Source organism: Tamandua tetradactyla, chromosome 3 (assembly GCF_023851605.1).
Source record: "Tamandua tetradactyla isolate mTamTet1 chromosome 3, mTamTet1.pri, whole genome shotgun sequence".
In the NCBI taxonomy this organism is placed as follows: domain Eukaryota; kingdom Metazoa; phylum Chordata; class Mammalia; order Pilosa; family Myrmecophagidae; genus Tamandua; species Tamandua tetradactyla.
This window is the reverse complement of record NC_135329.1, coordinates 38,137,270-38,159,060: the sequence shown is the minus strand read 5'-3', so window position 1 is coordinate 38,159,060 and position 21,791 is coordinate 38,137,270. Positions and strand designations below refer to the sequence as shown.

The window sequence follows — 21,791 nt, the reverse complement described above, 5'->3', positions numbered from 1 at the left end:
CTCTAGATTTACTGGTAAGGCATTTGCATGTCAGAGGATGGGAGATAAATCCAACAAAAATACAGGGGCCTTCCACCTCAGTAAAATTTCTAGGTGTCCAGTGGTGTGGGGCATGTCAAGATATCCCTTCTAAGGTGAAGGATAAATTGCTGCATCTGGCCCCTCCCACAACCAAAAAAGAGGCACAGTGCCTAGTTGGTCTTTTTGGATTTTGGCGACAACATATTCCTCATTTGGGTGTGCTACTCAGGCCCATTTATCGAGTGACCAGAAAAGCTGCTAATTTTGAGTGGGGACCTGAACAAGAGGAGGCTCTGCGACAGGTCCAGGCTGCTGTGCAAGCTGCTCTGCCACTTGGGCCATATGATCCAGCAGATCGAATGGTGCTGGAAGTGTCAGTGGCAAATAGAGATGCTGTCTGGACTCTTTGGAAGGCCCCAGTAGGAGAATCACAATGCAGATCCTTAGGATTTTGGAGCAAAGCCTTACCATCTGCTGCAGATAACTACTCTCCTTTTGAGAAACAGCTTTTGGCCTGCTACTGGGCCTTGGTAGAGACTGAACGCTTAACCATGGGCCACCAAGTTACCATGAGACCTGAGTTGCCTATCATGAGTTGAGTGTTGTCTGACCCACCAAGCCATAAAGTTGGGCATGCACAGCAGCACTCTATTGTAAAGTGGAAATGGTATATATGAGATAGAGCCAGAGCAGGTCCTGAAGGCACAAGTAAGTTACATGAAGAAGTGGCACAGATGCCCATGGTTTCCACTCCTGCTGCCACATTACCTTCTCTTTTCCAGACCAGACCTATGGCCTCTTGGGGAGTTCCTTACAGTGAATTGACTGAGGAAGAGAAAACTCTGGCCTGGTTTACAGATGGTTCACCACGATATGCAGGTACCTCCCGAAAGTGGACAGCTGCAGCATTACAACCCCTTTCTGGGGTGTCCTTGAAGGATAGTGGTGAGGGAAATCCTCCCAGTGGGTAGAACTTCGAGCAGTGCTCCTGGTTGTTAATTTTGCTTGGAAGGAAAACTGGCCAGAGGTGCGTTTGTATACTGACTCATGGGCTGTTGCTAATGGTTTGGCTGGATGGTCAGGGACTTGGAAAGACCATAATTGGAAAATTGGTGACAAAGAGGTCTGGGGAAGAAGTATGTGGATAGATCTTTCTGAGTGGGCTAAAAACATGAAGATATTTGTGTCCCATGTGAATGCACACCAGAGGGTGACTTCAGCAGAGGAAGATTTTAATAATCAAGTGGATAAGATGACCCTTTCTATGGATACCAGTCAGCCTGTTTCCCCAGCAACTCCTGTTATTGCCCAATGGGCTCATGAACAAAGTGGTCATGGTGGTAGGGATGGAGGTTATGCATGGGCTCAGCAACACGGACTTCCACTCACCAAGGCTGACCTGGCTACAGCCACTGCTGAGTGCCCAATCTGCCAGCGGCAGAGACCCACACTCAGCCCTCGATATGGCACCATTCCCCGAGGTGACCAGCCAGCTACATGGTGGCAGGTTGATTACATTGGACCACTCCCTTCATGGAAGGGGCAGTGATTTGTTCTAACTGGAATAGACACATACTCTGGATATGGGTTTGCTTTCCCTGCACGCAATGCTTCTGCCAAAACTACTATCTGTGGGCTTACAGAATGCCTTATCCATCGTCATGGTATTCCACATAGCATTGCTTCGGATCAAGGAACACACTTCACAGCAAATGAAGCGTGGGAATGGGCACATGCTCATGGAATTCTCTGGTCTTACCATGTTCCCCATCATCCAGAAGCAGCTGGATTGATAGAACGGTGGAATGGCCTTTTGAAAACTCAATTACGGTGCCAACTAGGTGGCAAAAACTTGAAAGGCTGGGGTAATGTTCTCCAGGAAGCTGTGTATGCTCTGAATCAGCGTCCGCTGTATGGTGCTGTTTCTCCCGTAGCCAGGATCCATGGGTCCAGGAACCAAGGGGTGGAAATGGGTGTGGTGCCACTCACTATTACTCCTAGTGATCCACTAGGAAAATTTTTGCTTCCTGTCCCTGCTACCCTGAGTTCTGCTGGTCTACAGGTTTTAGTTCCAAAATGGGGTGTGCTTTCTCCAGGAGAAACAACCGTGATACCACTGAACTGGAAGTTAAGATTGCCACCTGGCCACTTTGGGCTACTTATGCCTCTGGATCAACACACCAAGAAGGGGATTACATTATTTTCTGGGGTAATTGACCCTGACTATCAGAAGGAAGTAGGACTGCAACTACATAATGGAGGTAAGGAAGAGTTTTCTTGGAATATAGGAGATCCCCTGGGGCGTCTATTAGTACTACCATGCCCTGTGATTAAAATCAATGGAAAACTGCAACAACACAATCCAGGCAGGACCACTAATGGCTCTGAGACCTCAGGAATGAAGGTTTGGGTCACCCCACCAGGCAAAGAACCACGGCCAGCTGAAGTGCTTGCTGAGGGGAAAGGGAACATGGAATGGGTAGTGGAAGAAGGTAGTGATAAATATGAACTTCGACCACGTGATCAGTTACAGAAACGAGGACTGTAATGCTGTTTTGTTTGTGTTATACTATTTATGTTGTAAGATATCAAGTTTAAGAATGAATGTTGCCTAAGGATTTGCACCCTATTCTGGAGAGATTTAATGTGTTTCCAGTTATATGCAGGACAGTTGAGTATTGTCAGGTAAAAGAAAAAATGTGTGCTTATTTGTTTTCATTTGGAAATTAAGTATGGTCTAAGGTGATATATATATATATATATATATATATATATATATATGTATATATATAGGTGCCAAGTTGACAAGGGGTGGACTGTCATGGTTAGGGACAGGTGTCAACTTGGCCAAGTTGTGGTACCTGTTCATCTGATTGGGCAAGCGTTGGCCTGTCTGTTGCAATGAGGACATTTCATAGGATTAGGTCATGATCACGTTAGCTACATCCACAGCTGATTCCATTTGTAATCAGCCAAAGGGGAGTGTCTTCTGCAATTAGTGATGCTAAATGCAATCATGGGAAGCCTTTTAAGAAGGACTCAGAGGAGACAGGTTGCATTCCTGCTTTGGCTGGTGAGCCTCTCCTGTGGAGTTCATCCAGGCCATCCATTGGAGTCATTGACTTCGCAGCCTGCCCTGTGGATTTTGGACTCTGCGTTCCTACGGTCACGTGAGACACTTTCATAAATTTTATATTTGCAAGTGTTCCCTGTTGGTTCTGTTTCTCTAGAGAATCCTAACTAATACACAGACAAAAGTGGATATCCTAAAATAGCTGAAGCAGGTAAAATACTGCAGGGGATGGACGGGCTATGATTCTAGTTGCAAATGCCAGTGGAGGGAAAAACATGTGAATATTCATATTAAGGGCTATTGGTTTAGCTAAGACTCTGGATACAAAGATCCATAGAAGTATGGAACATAATTTTTCCCACAATCTCTGTCAATTTTAGTATGCAGTTTTTGCAGAACTCAAGGAATGTAGGAAGACATACGGCATTATTTTAGGAAATACCTATACTTCCAAAAATACTGATAATGTAATACAACAAGGAAGCAGGAAGAGAGGGGCTAAAGAGGAATTATTAAGTTGAGAATCATTATTTCCACTTTATGCTCTTCTATATGTTCTATTTTTTTTTTTTTAACAATTTGGGCCAAACTGTTGATATAGACAAAACACAATCCTAAATTAGTTCTCATTTGAAATCAGATTTGGAAGGCACTAAATTATTGTTAGAGACATATATTAAATAATTGAGTCAGAATTGAAGGCCTACACCAGAATATCAAGTCAATATCCATTTTTTTGTGAATTTCATTGAATGTTTTAGAACAGAAAATAAGTTAACTTATATACTTACACATATAAGACTGTTCTGGTGTCTCCCACTTTCCCAGCATCTCCTACCGTAAGTGTGTCATACCCTCGTTCGAGTTCAAACTCTTCAAAGGCAAGTTTAATGACCTAAGGAAAGGAACAGAAAACTTAGTTAACATGATAGGAAATTTCCATGATTTTAAATGATGCAAACATTCACTTGTAGTATTAATTTTTCTCTTAAATTGCAGAGTATTCAAATAGCCATCAAGATTATATCAGCTGTGTTAAGCAGCTAGCTTATGGATAATTTGAGAGCCGTTACTCATTGAATTTTATGGAATTCAGAATTGTCATTACTCACTTCAAGATATTTATTATCAGCTTTAAAATGAAATTGAACAGTTATTACACTTTAAGTCAAACATCTATCAAATATTTATCATTGAATATTTATGATGATCATTGATAAATTAAATTGATAACTCAATTTAAGCAAGTGTTGATTACAGTTAGTGAGACATTTTCAGGACATCCAGTAAATGAAACACCCTGCAATAAATATTTTTAAAATTATATATGCATATTTCATGTAATGATTCATATTAACATACAAAATAGAACTTCTGAAGCTTGAAGTCATTCTCTATATTTAGGCTTACAAAACCTTTTCTCATAAATAACACTTTGGCATGATTGATATTGTGACATATAAGGAAGACTGATTTATGTCTAATGCAAGACTATAAGATTCTATAAACATCAGATTTTACATACAATAGAAAAGCCAAAGACAGAGAAGTTCTCCAAGATGAGCTAATTTGGAGACCTAATTTGGTACTTAGTCTAACCTTTTTGGCCGTTTACAATTTTTAAATTTCTTAATAATTTAAATTAGATGTGGTTAATTTAGATTTGGTTAATTTTTCCCAACTATATTTATTTTTTGCTTTTAAAAAATAGATTGGGAAAAATGCCCAAAGCTTAACTTGATCATATACTTCAGTTATAACTCAGGAAATTTTTCACATTTTGTCAATATTGTGCTTCAATGGTCCCATGTGAATAATAAGCTTATATTTCTAAATGAAAAATTAATTATTAATTTGGTAAATACATTAAATATTTACTGATTATGTAAAAGCACCTATTTATGTAACCACAGCAGTTAACATAAAAAGAAATTAAAAAGAAGTATTTTGGGCCACCTTCCAGTGACACTCAGGTGCCAGGTAAAAGGCGAACACAGAAAAAATTATCTAGCAAAACAAAACGGTGCATGATAAAGTACCAATAAATGCTCTACATATGAGAAGAGAAAGAGAGATAGGGCAAAGACCAGAAGTATTTTGGCAGAACAAGGGAAAAGAGAGTATGTTGTTCAGACTGGGGAAATGGTGGAGAAAATTTTGACTTGTGAACATTTGATTATATTTGGCAAAAGAAGAGAAAACATAAGCGTAGAAATATCTGTCAATATCAGAATATCCATAATGGCAAATTATAAAGTTGAGAAGCTGGATCGCCTTCCCGTCAGGTATTAAATGATTTTGTGTGTGAGATTAGAGACTTTGGAGATCCGGTTTAGGTCGTAATGTCTGTGTAGGTGTGCATGTGGGTGTGAGGTAATGCTGCTGGTGAAAATGATGAAATTTTTTAGGAAACCAAGCACAATCAGGTGATGTTTTATGAAAAAAAAATAGGGTGCAGTGATTGGTAGAAAAGCAGAAGAGGCTGAAGATAGAAATCTTAAGAAGCTGTTGTAATCATCTAAGAAAGAAGATAAAATCATGAATTGGGATAGTAGCCAGGAAAGGAGAAGAAAAGGAGCCCAAGCTCTAAAGAAGGAAGAAAGGTTTTGAGGATTGATATTGTGTTCAGGAGGGAAAAGGGAATCAGAAATGTCCTGAAGTTAGGTTAGACCACAGGGAGACCAGAGAATAAACAAATGGGGAGGAATGGATGGGGGGGGGGGGGCTGCAGGGAAAGAGACAGAGAGAGAGAGAAAAGACAGAAGGAGGAGGAGGAGGAGGAGGAGGAGGGGGAGGAGAAGGAGAAGAAACAGCAGCCAGATTGGGAAAAGACTTTACCAAGGGATAAATTTCAGAGTAAGTCTTAAAACTCTGGAATCTTATAGGAAGGTATCAAATGCCTATTTGCTAAACTTGAAAGAAAGGAGTAACTGGGTGCTGGGGGAATGAAGGCTTTCCATTAATATCCAATTTAAAGTGCATAATTTTGGACAGGCTCTAAACAGGTGCTCGTCTGCCAATGCTAATATGGAATATATTAATTTGCTATTTGAAACTCTTACTAAAATTAGTGATATAGCCATTATAATGAAAAAAAAACTATTTCAAATTGCAGCATTTGTAGGAATACATTATTTTAGCAATCTGATTTGATACAGGTGTAGATTTTGATAGCTGTTGAAAGTCAACTGTAAATATTGCATATTAAGCCTAGCGCCTGATGATGGTTTTATCTCCATTTTTTTCTCTTTCTCATAGTTCAATTTATAAATGACCATGATCCAGCGATTAGACAATAAAAGAATTAAAGATCGTTATTGAGACCTGGAGGTTTCCCATCACCTTTTGACACGTTTACTCAGGCTCGATTTGTTTAACAGACCTAGAGCAATAATGCATGAAAGACTGAGGGTCATGACTGGCTGATTCGTAATGAGTCACAAATAGGGGTCACACTACATAAATGGACTTTCATCAGGAGTGAAAGAAATGCTGTTTCGTAATTCTTTCAAGTCAGGGCAAAGGTTGACAGAGAATGTTTTTTGTCACTGTTTAGTCTCAACAATCAGCAGGGACTGTCATCAAATGAAAATCTTTATCCATGATTTTGAGGTTCAGTAAGAAAATAAAACAGGGATCCTGTGTATGGAACCTCTAGTTTTCCAGAAAATATAATATTCTATAAATATATATGATAGAAAAATATTTTTAATATTGAATTTGTAACATTTCTCAGAGATAGCCAGAGATGCAAAGGAAAGGGGAAGCTTGTGGAGTAATAAATCTCTAAGTCTGTGACTAGTTCAGTTACACTTAACAAAATGGTTTAGGTTCCTTTAATACATTCATATATTTCCCTCTGCCCTAAACTGATTCCTTTCATCTGCTCCTACAAAGGGCTGCTCCACATTTTTCACGTTTCTAGTCTATGCCCCTTCTTTGGTGATCAATGCTTTTCCTTAATGTACTTTTTTTTTTCAAAAAAAAAAATTGTGGGTTTACAGAACAATTATGAATCAAATGTAGGATTCCCATATTACCATCCTATTATTAACACCTTGCATTGGTGTGGAACACTTGTTATGATAGATGAAAGCACATTTTTATAATTGTATAGTTCATGGTTTAACTAAGAGTTCATTGTTTGTGTACTGCAGTTTCCATGGATTTTATAAAAATATTTATTCTGTTGTCATTTATGCAACCTAACATTTTCCTTTTTAACTACATTCAGACATATATTGCAGTGCTGATAATTGTGTTCACAATGTTGTATTACTATCACCACCATCTATTACCAAAGTATTTCCATCATTAAAATTAGAAACTCTGTACATTTTAAGCCTTAGCTCCCCATTCTCTATCCTCTACCCTCCTCCCCAATCCCTGGCAAGTTATATGCTCAATTCTGACCTGATTAGTTTGCTTATACTGACTATTTCATACAAGTGGATATTCCTCCACTTTTGTCTGTCTTATTTCACTCAATGCATTGTCTTCAAGGTTCATTCATATTGTCACATGTATCAGGACTTCACTCCTTTTAAATGCTGAATAATATTCCCTTGTATGCATATAACACTTTTTATTTATCCATTTACCAGTTGATGGATACTTTGGTTGCTTCCATATTTTGGAAATTGTGAATAATGCCGCTATGGATATCAGATATCAGAATGCAAATATCTATTTAAGTCCCTGCTTTCAATTCTTTGGGGTATATACCCAAATTGCCAGGGAATTGCCAGATCATGTGGTAATTCTACACTTAGCTTTCTAAGGAACCACCCAACTTTCCACAGTGGCTTCCCACCAGCAAGGAATGAGTATTCCTGTTTCTCCTGATGCTCTCCAAAACTTGTAATTATAATTATACAATAATTATAATTATTGTATATATATATATATATATTGGTTTTTGCTTTCTTTCATTCTCATAGTGGCCATTCTAGAGGTTGTGAAATGGTATCTCCTGGTGGTTTTGATTTGTATTTCCCTGATGGCTAATGATGTTGACTAACTTTTCAATTGCTTTTTGTTCATTTGTATATCATCTTCGCAGAAATGTTTATCCAAGATTTTGCCAATTTTAATTGGTTGCTTGTCCTTTTTGTTGTTAAGTTGAAGGATTTCTTAATATATTCTGTATGTTAAACATTTACAAAATATATGGTTTCCAAATACTTTCTCCCATTGTATAGGTTGCCATTTTCTTTTCATGAAAAGGACAATTAAGTGCAAAATGTTTTAATTTTTAATGAGGTCACATTTATCTATCTTTTTTGTTTTGCTACTTGTGCTTTAGGTACAAAATCTAAGAAACCACTGCCTAATGCCAGGTCCTGATAATGCTTCCCTATGTTTTCTTCTTGAAATTTGATAGTTTTGGATCTAATATTTAATTATTTGATCCATTCTGAGTTTATTTTTATAACATTTTTATTGTGATATATAACATATGTACAAAAAGGCAAAGCATTTCAAAGTACATTGTAACAAGTAGTTATAGAACAGTTCAAAATTTGGTATGGGTTACAATTCTGTAATTTGAGGCTTTTCCTTCTAACTGCTCCAAAACACTGAAAACTAAAATATCGATATTATGATTCAGCAGTCATACTCATTTGTTAAATACTATCTTCTCTATTATAACTCCTCCTTCTCCTTTGATTCTTCTCCCAATCTTTAGGGATATTAGGTCTATGACCATTCTGACTGTTTCATATTGGAAAGGGGTATTGATAATAAGGGATTGGGGGTAGAACTAGTTGATATTCTTAGAGAGGATGGTCCCTCTGAATTTTAGGACTTACCTGACCTAGAAACCCATCTGGAGGCTGTAGGTTTCTGAAAAGTAATCCTAGTGTACGAAACATTGTAGAATCTTAGAAAAAACCCTAGCTGTTCTTCAGGGTTGACAGGAATGGTTTTGGTTGGGGTTTGGCAAACCCTGGTAATTATCGATATCTATCTGAAGCCAGCATAAGAGTAGCCTCGAAAATAGTCTCTCAACTCTATTTCAACTCTCTTAGGCATTGATACATTACTTTGTTACACTTCTTTGTCCTCTTTCAGCCAGGAAAGCATTATCGATTCCACAGTGCCAGGGCCAGCCTCACCCTGGGAGTCATGTCCCACATTGCAAGGGAGACTTTTACCCCTGGATGTCATGTCTCATGCAATAATTTTACTTGCAGAGATGCGCTTAGAGAAAGAAAGGCCATATCTGAGCAGCAAAAGAGGTTTCTTGAAGTAATTATTAGGCATCACTATAGACAGACTTAGCCTCTCCATTACAGAAATAGGCTTCTCAAGAGGAAGCCTCAGGATCAAGGGCTTGGTCTACTGACGTGGGAGTCCCTAATGTTTGAGAAAGCATTGGGGTGGTAAAGCTTAATAGTTTCATATCTTTTTCTCCCATCCATCAAGGCAATTTGTCCATAGTTTTTAATTATCTGTTCAACATTCTTTGGAATGTATCCAGGTATTACATTAACCTATACAGAATCACAAGCTTTCATTCCCATGCTGAACTCTGTGTGTTTGGGTTGTTTAAATGAGCTATCTGTCTAGAATGAGTTAGATTATGTGCTACAGAAAATTTAGGTTTTGGACAACCTAAAGCTTTCTCCCTTTGGCTCATATAGTAGCTGAAGTTCTAAAATACTGACAATGTCATTTTTATCACTGCATTCTGATTTAACTTAGTTCTGGCCCAACTGGCTTCATTCTTATCTCTAACTGAAGCCTGGCCTTCCTGTTTCTTTAACACTTGTTGTATTTAGCGATGCTGACTTTCAGAGCTACAGAATTCCAACTCTGAGTATTAGCTGTCACACAGGTAAACAAAGTTTCAGGGAGACACCAGGCTATGCATATATAACACAGCATTCCAAAATCTAGAAGTAACATTTACAGCTTCGGACCAAATGTGACTGCTCTAAGAGCCTACAATCTAGGCTCCAATTTCCTTCTAAGTATTTTTGAAGAGACCATTAAATATTTGTTCTTTTGTTTCTGGCTCATTTTGAATCACATAATGTCTAAAAGGTTCATTCACCTCATTGCATGCCTCATGACTTCATTCTTTTCTATGGCTGCTAATGACATTGCATGATATGTACACACCACAGTTTGCCATTCTACTTTTCATTCAATGTATTTTTCAGCCACCTCCTTCAGTGGGCATCATGTATAATGTCCACAGTCGACAGTGTCTCACATTATCCTCATTTAATTGTACAATCATCAGCACTCTCAATTTTGGACAATTTTCATTGCTCCTAAAGAAAAATAATTGATAAACTCACCTTCACTAAATAGAAAATCCAAACCTCCACTTAACTCCTGTCCTCTCCCACCCCCACTTATTTACCCTTGGTACTGCAGTGGTGCTAATGATGTCCTCCCGTTACATACAGGTCATATCCTACAATAGTGGTTTTCCTCTTATACCACAATATTATTGACTGCTTGTACCAGCTTCGTACCTTTGAAATAGTTCATGTAAGAACTTATTTATATTTGTAGTGTTAATTGGTGGGATACATGACTCTATATAACCCCTTTTAATCATAATCACCTTCAATATTTTGGGTCTATAAGGTAATATTACTTATTATAGGCACGTCTATTTTCTTACATGTAAGTCAATCTTAATAGCTGACTATTCACCCAGCTTTAGCTTCTGTGTGTCTCTAGATCCCCTATATTCTATATGATAAGCCTCTGAGTTTACCTTAATGAAGGTTATAGCAGCGAAACCACATAGTATTTATCCTTTTGTTTCTGGCTTATTTCACTCAACATTATGTCCCCATGTTGTCATATGCTTCAGGACCTCATTCTGTTTACTGCTACATAATATTCCATCATATGTGTGTATCACATTTTGTTTAACCACTCGTCTATTGATGGACATTTGGATTGTTTCCTTCTTTTGGCAATTGTGAGTAATGCTGCTATGAACTTCAGCATGCAAATGTCTGTTTGTGTCAATGCTTTCAGCTCTTCTTGGTATGTACCAAGTAGTGGTATTGCCAGTTCAAGGGCAACTTGATATTTAGTTTTCTAAGGATACACCAAACTGTCTTCCATAGTGGCTGTACCATTTTACATTACCACTAGCAGTGCATAAATGTTCCAATTTCTCCACATTCTCTCCAATATTTGTTTAATAGCAGCCATTCTTGTAGATGTGAGGTACTATCTTATTACAGTCTTGATCTCCATTTCCCTTATAACTAGTGAAAATGAGTGTCTCTTCATGTGCTTTGGAGCCATCTGTATTTGCACTTCAGAAAAAATGACGATTCATATCTTTAGTCCACTTTACAATTGGGTTGCTTGTTCTTTTGTAGTTGAGTTGTGTGATTTCTTTACGTATACAGTATATCAAACCTTTATCTGAAATGTGATATTCAAATATTTTCTCCCATTGAGTTGGCTGCCTCTTCACCTTTTTGACAAAGTTTTTGAGGCACAAAAGCATTTGATTTTGAGGAGTTCCCATTTATCTATTTTTTCTTTCCCTGCTTGTGCTTTCGATGTAAAGTTTAGGAAGCCACCTCCTATTACTAAGTCTTGAAGATATTTCCCTAATATTTTCTCCTAGAAGTTTTATGGTATTGACCCTTACATTTAGTTCTTTGATCCGCTTTGACTTAATTTTTGTATAGGGTAAAAAATTTCACTCCTTTGGATATTCAGCTTTCCCATGCCCATTTATTGAAAAGATTATTCTGTCACAGTTCAGTGTATGTGGGGACCTTTTCAAAGAGCAATGACCATAGATTTGGTGGTCTATTTCCTCACTCTTGATTTAATTCCATTGGCCAATACTTCTATCTTTGTGCAAGTACCATTCTGTATTGACCACTGTGGTTTTGTAAAAAGGTTTAAAATCAGGAAGTGCTAATCTGCCCACTTCATTTTTTTTTTTTTTTTTAGGATATTTTTAGCTATTCAAGATCTCTTTCTCTTCCAAATGAATTTGATAACTAGCTTTTCCAAGTCTTCCATGTAGGTTGTTGGAATTTTGATTGGTATCACATTGAATCTGTAGATCAATTTGGGTTGAACTGACATCTTAACTACATTTAACCCTCGTATCCATGAGCCAGGAATATCTTTCCACCTACTTAGGTCTTCATTGATTTTTTTTTAGCAATGTTATATAGTTTTCCGTGTGCAAGTCCTTTATGTGGGTTAAGTTATTCCTTGATAATTGATTCCTTTAGTAGCTATTTTGAGTGGAATTTGTTTCCTTAATTGTCTGCACAGTTAGGTCATCATTTGCATTTAGAAACATTACTGATTCTTGCACATTAATCTTGTATCCCACCTCTTTGCTGAATTTGTATATTAGCTCAAGCAGCTTTGTCATAGATGTCTTGGGATTTTCCATGCATGGCATCATCTCATCTGCAAATTACAAAAATTTTCCTTCTTCCTTTCTGATTTGGATGCCTTTAATTTGTTTTTCCTGCCTGACTGCTCTAGCTGGAACTTCTAGTACAATGTTGAATAATAGTGTGACAGAGGGCATTCTTGTCTCATTCTCAGTCTTAGCCGGGAGGCTTTCAGTCTCTTTCCTTTGAGTACAATGCTGGCTATGGGTTTTTCATATATGCCCTTTATCATACTGAGGAAGTTTCCTTTGCTTCCTACCTTTTGAAGTGTTCTTATCAAAAAAGGATGCTGAATTTTGTTGAATTATTTTTCAGCATCAATTGAAATGATCATCTGATTTTTTTCCTTTAAAAATCAATCATCTGATTGATTTTCTTGTATTGAACCACTTTTGCATTCCTGGTATAAACCTCACTTGGTCATGACGTTTCATTCTTTTAATGTGTCATTGCATTCAGTTTGCTTAGTATTTTGTTGAGGATTTTTGGCATATGTATATACATTAGAGAGACTGACCTGTAGTTTTCCTTTCTTGTAATATCTTTACCCCGTTTTGATGTTAGAGTTATATTAGCTTATAAAATGACTTAGTGTCCTTTATCCTCATTTTTTTTCAAGAGTTTGAGCAGAGTGGTGTTAGTCCTTTTTTGGAATGATCAATAAAATGCCCCTGTGAAGCCACCTGGCCCTAGGGGTTTCTTTGTAGGAATATATATATATTTTTTTAAACATTTTTTTTTTATTTTTTATTAATTAAAAAAAAATTAACTAACACAACATTTAGAAATCATTCCATTCTACATATGCAATCAGTAATTCTTAATATCATCACATAGATGTATGATCATCATTTCTTAGTACATTTGCATCGATTAAGAAAAAGAAATAGCAAGACAACAGAAAAAGAAATAAAATGATAATATAGAGAAAAATAAAAATAAAAAATACAAAAAATATATATAAAAAAACAAAACAAACAAACAAACAAAAAACTATAGCTCAGATGCAGCTTCATTCAGTGTTTTAACATAATTACATTACAATTAGGTAGTATTGTGCTGTCCATTTTTGAGTTTTTGTATCTAGTCCTGTTGCACAGTCTATATCCCTTCAGCTCCAATTACCCATTATCTTACCCTATTTCTAACTCCTGATGATCTCTGTTACCAATGACATATTCCAAGTTTATTCTCCAATGTCGGTTCACATCAGTGGGACCATACAGTATTTGTCCTTTAGTTTTTGGCTAGTCTCACTCAGCATAGTGTTCTCTAGGTCCATCCATGTTATTACATGCTTCATAAGTTTATTCTGTCTTAAAGCTGGATAATATTCCATCGTATGTATATACCATAGTTTATTTAGCCACTTGTCTGTTGATGGACATTTTGGCTGTTTCCATCTCTTTGCAATTGTAAATAATGCTGCTATAAACATTGGTGTGCAAATGTCCGTTTGTGTCTTTGCCCTTCAGTCCTTTGAGTAGATACCTAGCAATGGTATTGCTGGGTCGTATGGCAATTCTATATTCAGTTTTTTGAGGAACCGCCAAACTGCTTTCCACAGTGGTTGCACCGTTTGACATTCCCACCAACAGTGGATAAGTGTGCCTCTTTCTCCACATCCTCTCCAGCACTTGTCATTTTCTGTTTTGTTGATAATGGCCATTCTGGTGGGTGTGAGATGATATCTCATTGTGGTTTTGATTTGCATTTCTCTAATGGCCAGGGACATTGAGCATCTCTTCATGTGCCTTTTGGCCATTTGTATTTCCTCTTCTGAGAGGTGTCTGTTCAAGTCTTTTTCCCATTTTGTAATTGGGTTGGCTGCCTTTTTGTTGTTGAGTTGAACAATCTCTTTATAAATTCTGGATACTAGACCTTTATCAGATATGTCATTTCCAAATATTGTCTCCCATTGTGTAGGCTGTCTTTCTACTTTCTTGATGAAGTTCTTTGATGCACAAAAGTGTTTAATTTTGAGGAGCTCCCATTTATTTATTTATTTCTTCAGTGCTCTTGCTTTAGGTTTAAGGTCCATAAAACCGCCTCCAATTGTAAGTTTCATAAGATATCTCCCTACATTTTCCTCTAACTGTTTTATGGTCTTAGACCTAATGTTTAGATCTTTGATCCATTTTGAGTTAACTGTTGTATAGGGTGTGAGATACAGGTCCTTTTTCATTCTTTTGCATATGGATATCCAGTTCTCTAGGCACCATTTATTGAAGAGACTGTTCTGTCCCAGGTGAATTGGCTTGACTGCCTTATCAAAGATCAAATGTCCATAGATGAGAGGGTCTATATCTGAGCACTCTATTCGATTCCATTGGTCGATATATCTATCTTTACGCCAATACCATGCTGTTTTGACCACTGTGGCTTCATAATATGCCTTAAAGTCCAGCAGTGTGAGACCTCCAGCTTCGTTTTTTTTCCTCAAGATACTTTTAGCAATTCGGGGCACCCTGCCCTTCCAGACAAATTTGCTTATTGGTTTTTCTATTTCTGAAAGATAAGTTGTTGGGATTTTGATTGGTATTGCATTGAATCTGTAAATCAATTTAGGTAGGATTGACATCTTAACTATATTTAGTCTTCCAATCCATGAACACGGTATGCCCTTCCATCTATTTAGGTCTTCTGTGATTTCTTTTAACAGTTTTTTGTTAGGAATATTTTTGATGACTGATTGAATCTCTTTACTTGTGATTGACTTGTTGAGATCTTCTATTTCTAATCATGTCAGTGTAGACTGTGTGTTTTGAAGATTTTGTTTACTTCATCTAAGTTATCTAGTTGATGTATAGTTGTTCATAGTATGCTCTTATTATTATTATTATTATCATTATTATTATTATTATTTTACTCCTTCAGGGCCCATGGTAATGAGCTCACACTCTCATTTCTGATTTTATTTGCATCCTCTCTCTTTTGTCCTTTGTCGGCTTATCTAAGAATCCATCGATTTGATTGATTTTCTCAAAGAACCAACTTTTGCTTTTATTGATTCTTTCTACTTCTTTTATTTGTCCTCCAATTCATTTATTTATGTTTTAATATTTGTTATTTCTATTCTTCTATTTGCTATGGGGCTAATTTGCTGTTTGTTCTCTCTTTCCTCCAGGTGAGCAGTTATGTCCTTCATTTTTGCTATTTCTTCTTTTTTAATATAGGCATTTAGGGCATTAAATTTCCCTTCCAGTACTGCCTTTGCCACATGCCATAAGTTCAGATATGTCATATTCTCAGTTTTATTCATCTCCAGATATTTACCTATTTCTTTAGCAGTTTCTTCTTTGACCTATTGATTGTTTAAGAGTGTGTTATTTGATCTCTATATATGTTGAAAGTTCTGGTTCTTCGAGTTATTGATATCCAGCTTCATTCTGTTATGATCAGAGAAAGTATTTTCAATAATTTTAGTATTTTTAAATTTATAAAGATCTGGTTTGTGCCCCAGTACATGACCTATTCTGAAGAATGTTCCATGAACTCTAAGAAAAATGTGTATCTGGTGTTTTGGGGTGAAACAATCTATATATGTCTTTTAGGTCTAATTCATTTATCACATTAAGTTCTCTAGTTCCTTGTTGATTGTGCTGGTTTGAAAAGAAGCATGTCCCCTAAAAAAAGCCATGTTTCAATATAAATCTCATTTCATAAAGGTAGAATAATCCCTATTCAATGCTGTATATTTGAAACTGTAATGAGATCATCTCCCTGGTTGATGTGATTTAGTCAGGAGTGGTTGTTAAGCTGGATTAGGTGATGACATGTCTCCACACATTTGAGTGGGTCTTGATTAGTTTCTGAAGTCCTATAAAAGAGGAAATATTTTGGAGAATGAGAGATTCAGAGAGAGCAGAGAATGCTGCAGCACCACGAAGCAGAGTGTCCACCAGCCAGTGACCTTTGGAGATGAAGAAGGAAAACGCCTCCCAGCGAGCTTCATGAAACAGGAAGCCAGGAGACAAAGCTGGCAAATGACACCGTATTCGCCATGTGCCCTTCCAGCCAAGAGAGAAGCCCTGACTGTGTTTGCCATGTGCCGTCTCACTTGAGAGAGAGACCCTGAACTTCATCGGCCTTCTTGAACCAAGGTATCTTTCCCTGGATGCCTTTGATTGGACATTTCTATAGACTTGTTTTAATTGGGACATTTTCTCGGCCTTAGATCTGTAAACTTACAACTCATTAAATTCTCCCTTTTAAAAGCCATTCCATTTCTGGTGTATTGCATTCCAGCAGCTAGCAAACTAGAACATTGATCCTCTGTCTGAGTGTTCTATCTATAGAGAAGAGTGATATATTGAGGTCTCCCACTATTATTGCTGAAATGTCTATTATTCCCTTCAGTTTTTGCCTATATTTGCCTCATGCACTTTGGAGCTACTTCAATGGGAGCATACATATTTATGATTGCTATTTCTTCTTGGTGAATTGTTCTTTTTATTAATATGTAATGTCCTTCTTTGTTTCTCATGGTGTCCTCACATTTAAAGTCTATATTGTCTGATACTAGTATAGCTACCCCTGCTTTCTTTTAGTTATAGCTTGCATGAGACATCTTTTTCTATCCTTTCTCTTTCAAACTATTCGTATGCTTTAGTCTAAGATAAGTCTCTTGTAAGCAATACACAAATGTCTCATACTTGTTAATCCATTCTGCCTATCCGTATCTTTTAAGTGGTGAGTTTATTCCATTAACATTCAAAGTTATTACCTTAAAAACATTTCTCAAATATTCCATCCTATTGTTTGGTTTTATATTTCAGATCTATATATTGTTTTCCCTCGTTCTGCTTTCATCCTTTAAGATACCCTTACTGGTACTGTTCAATTCTGTGCCCTCCTCTAAAAAGCTCCTTCTCCTGCTTTTCTTTCAGCCAAAAGAACTTCCTTTAGGATTTCTTGTAGGACCTGTCTCTTTTTAACAAATTCTTTCAGCCTTTGTCTGTGAAAATTCTAACATCTCCCTCTTTTTTTTCACTCAAAGATTTTTTATTTCCATACATATTGTACAACCAATGACTCACGATATCATCACATAATTGTGTATTCATCAACATGATCATTTTTAGAACATTTGCACCACTCCAGAAAAAGAAAAACTCAAAACTCATACATCCCAATACCCATTACCCTTCCCTCTCATTGGCCACCAGTATTTCAATCTATCCAATTTTTTGCCCTCTCCCTCATTATTTATTTTTTTTCCATACTTTTTTACTCATCTGTTCATACCCTGGATAAAAGGAGCATCAGACACAAGGTTTTCACAATCACACAGTGATACTGTAAAAGCTATATCACTTTACAATCATCTTCAAGAAGCAAGACTACTAGAATGCAGCTCAACAGTCTCAGGTATTTCCCTCCAACCCCTTCAATACACCATAAACTAAAAAGGGATATCTATATAATGCACAAGAATAACCTCCAAGATAACCTCTCGACCCTTTGAAATCTCTCAACCAATGAAACTTTATTTTGTCTCATTTCTCTCTCCTTTGGTCAAGAAGGCTTTCTCAATCCCATGATGCCATGTCCTGGCTCATCTTGGGAGTTCTGTCCCCATAGCCAGAGAGATTTATACCCTGGGAGTCATGTCCCATGTAGGGGGAGGACCGTGAGTTCACCAGCTGAGAGACAGAGACCACATCTGAGCAACAAAAGAGGGCCTCTGGAGGTGGCACTTTGAAATAATTATAAGTAGGCTTAGCTTCTCCTTGGCGGAATAAGTTTAATAGGGGCAAACCCCAAGATCGTGGGCTTTGACGATTTATTTGGTTGTCTCCACTACTTGTGAGAATATCAGGAATTCCCCACATAGGGAGGTTGAATATTTTCTCCATTCTTCCCAGTCCCCCAAGGGGATTTTGCAAATAATTTTATTTACTGCCCAAATTACTCTGGGATATATAAGGTCATCACACTAACCTGCACAAACCAACAAAATCTCACGCCCTATTCAAGATTCCATGTATTCATGGCGTTCAACTGAAATGACCATACAGGTTAAATTAGGTAATGCACTACCCAAAATATAAATCTTGCACCAAATGAACATCTCTCCCTTTGGTGTCACATTAAAGTTGAAGTTTTAACATATGGACCATATCCTCCTTTACACTGTATTCTAAATTACCTAAATCCTATCCAGATCAGCTTCATTTATATCTCTAGTCAAAACCTGATCACTTTTTCAACTTTTTAAATAGTTCTTGTATGGGGTACTGCTGATTTTATAGCTTCAGACCCCAAAGTCTGAGGCTCAGGTGTCACATAAATACCTTAAGTTTCTGGGAATGACCAGGTTATATATAAACAGCTCAGTATCACAGAATTTAGAAATAACAGTTACAACTCCTAAATATATGTGACTGCTATAAGAGCTTACAATCTAGGACCCTTTATACTAGGCCCCAATCTGATACCTGATGCTCTCAATTTCAATTCACCAAGTTTGTACATTATAGTTAGTCCGTATGATTGAGGCATAATAATATTCGTCTTTTTGTTTCTTCCATTTCACTCAACATACAGTCCTTAAGATTCATTCACCTAGTCACATGTCTCATAACTTCATTCCTTCTTGCAGCTACTCAGGAGTCCAATGTATGTGTACACCACATCCACCCCTTCCTTGTCTCAATCATTGTACCTTTAGACCACCTCCATCCATTATAAATTGCAAAACACTGATGCCATAAACACCAGTGTGAAAATATCCATTTTTGTTCCCATGCTCAGTTCTTCCAGATAAATACAGAGTAACAGGGTTGCAGTATCATATGGTATTTTAGTTTGCTAGCTGCTGGAATGCAATATACCAGAAACAAATGGCTTTTAAAAAGGGGAATTTAAGAAGTTGCTAGTGTACAGTTCTAAGGCCAAGAAAATGAACCAATTTAAACAAGTCTATAGAAATGTCCAATCACAGGCATCCAGGGAAAGATACCTTGATTCAAGAAGACTGATGAAGTTTAGGGTTTCTCTCTGAATTGGAAGGGCACATGGTGAACACAGAGTTTCTCTATCATCTGGAAGGGCACATGGTAAGCACAGTGTCATCTGTTACCTTCTCCTGGCTTCCTGTTTCATGAAGCTCCCCAGGAGGGATTTTCCTTCTTCATCTCCAAAGGTCACTGGCTAATGGACTCTGCTTCTCATAGCTATCATTCTCTGCTCTCTCAGAAATCTCTCTCATTCTCCAAAATGTTTCCTCTTTTATAGGACTTCAGAAACTAATCAAGACCCACCCAAATAAATGGAGACATGCCTCCACTTAACCCAGTTTAATAACCACTCTTGATTACACCACATCTCCAGGGAGATGATCTAATTACAGATTCAAGCATACAATGCTGAATAGGGATTAGAAAAAAATGCTGCCTTTACAAAATGGGATTAGGATTAAAACATGTCTTTTCTAGGGTACATACCTCATTTCAAAAGAGCACATATGGCAACCCTACCCCTAGCCTCTTGTGGAAACATCATTCTGCTCTCCAAAGCGGCTGCACCTCTCAGCTTCCCTACCAGCAGTGAATAGGTACATTTCTTTCTCTGCATTTTCTATACCACTTGCTTTTTTTCATTTTTAAAGTTTTATTTGCATGTCATACAATCCAACCTAAGTACACAGACATACCTTCACCACCATAATCTATGTGAAGACATTTCCTTTATTTCTGCAAAGAATCCATATCCCTCTCACATACCACCAACTTGTTGACATTTAATTTTGGCATAATGCATTTACATTCAGTGGAAGCATATTACAATGTTATTGTTGGCTATAGATCTTAGCTTGCACTGATTGTACTTTTTCCTGTATACCATCCATTTTCAACTCCTTGCAATGTTGACATTCATTTGTTATCCCTCACACAAAAAGTTTTTTTTATATTTGTACATGTAATCACCATCATTGCCTGCTCTAGGCATTCCTAAACTTTACTGCCTTAGTCTTTATCCTCTATCTTTCCTTCTGGTTTCATACGTGTCCCCAACCATTCTCCCTCAGTCATGCTCACATTCAGCTTCATTCAGTGAACTTATATTTTTGTGCTACAAAAGAATACTTCAGGTAGTATTGTGCTATACATTTCTGAATTTTTACAATCAGATCTGCTGCACAATCTGTATTTCTTCATCACCAAATGCCCAATCTCTGCCCTATTTCTATCTCCTGATAACCTGTGTTCTTACCATTAACTCTCAAAGTTCACTCATTAATGTTATTTCATATCAGTGAGATCATACAGTATTTGCCTCTTGTTTCTGGCTAATTTCACTTAGCATAATGTCCTCAAGGTTCATTCACATTGTTACATACTTCACGACTCTATTCTGTCTCACAGATGAGTAGTATTTCATAGTTATATATATACCACAGCTTGTTTAGCCACTCATCCATTGATGGACATTTGGGCTGTTCCATCTCTTCGCAATCATAAATAATGCATAAATGTATGCTATGTCCATTTGTGTCCTTGCCTTCAGTTCCTCTGAATATATACCTAATAACGGAATTGCTGGAATATATGGCAATTCTATACTTAGCTTCCTAAAGAACTGCCAAACTGCCTTCTAGAGTGGTTGTGTCATTTTACATTCCCACGAACAATGAATAAGTGTGTCTCTTTCTCCACATCCTCCCAAGCACTTGTCATTTTCTGGGTTTCTTTTTTTTTTTTTTTTTGATAGTCACCATTTTAACAGGTATGAGATGATATCTCATTGTAGTTTTGATTTGCATTTCCCTAATAGTCAGTGAAATTGAGCATCTTTTCATGAGCCTTTTAGTCATTTGTATTTCCTCTTCTGAGAAGGATCTGTCCATATCTTTTGTCCATTTTGTAATTGGGTTGCTTGTTTTTCTGTTGTTGAGTTGAGAAATCTCTTTATGTATTATAGATACTAAATGCTTATTTGATATTTGGTTTCCCAATGTTGTCTCCCATCGTGTAGGCTGTCTTTTTACTTTCCTAACAAAGTTCTTTGATCCACAAAAGTATTTAATTTTGAGAAGATACCATTTATCCATTTCTATTTCTATGTTCATGCTTTGGGTATGTGGTCTGAGAAAACACTTCCTATTACATGATTTATAATATATTTCCTTATATTTTCTTCTCAAAGTTTTATGCTCTTAGCTCTAATGTTTAGGTATTTGATCCATTTTGAGTTAATTTTTGTATAGGGTGTGAGATATGGATCCCCTTTCCCTCACTTTTTTTTGTCATGGGCAGGCACTGGAAACTGAACCCAGGTGTTCA

At 37.1% G+C, this 21,791-nt stretch overlaps 1 protein-coding gene across 1 annotated transcript in view; it reads right to left on the bottom strand.

The window, feature by feature from the left end:
- The window catches only part of LOC143675538 (CUB and sushi domain-containing protein 1-like), a 925,048-nt gene that overhangs the window by 23,842 nt on the left and 879,415 nt on the right, over nt 1-21,791 (bottom strand). The window contains exon 9 of the mRNA XM_077151715.1: nt 3,886-3,989. Within this exon, the coding sequence (XP_077007830.1) occupies nt 3,886-3,989 (104 nt within the window). The remainder of the gene's footprint in view (nt 1-3,885; nt 3,990-21,791) is intronic.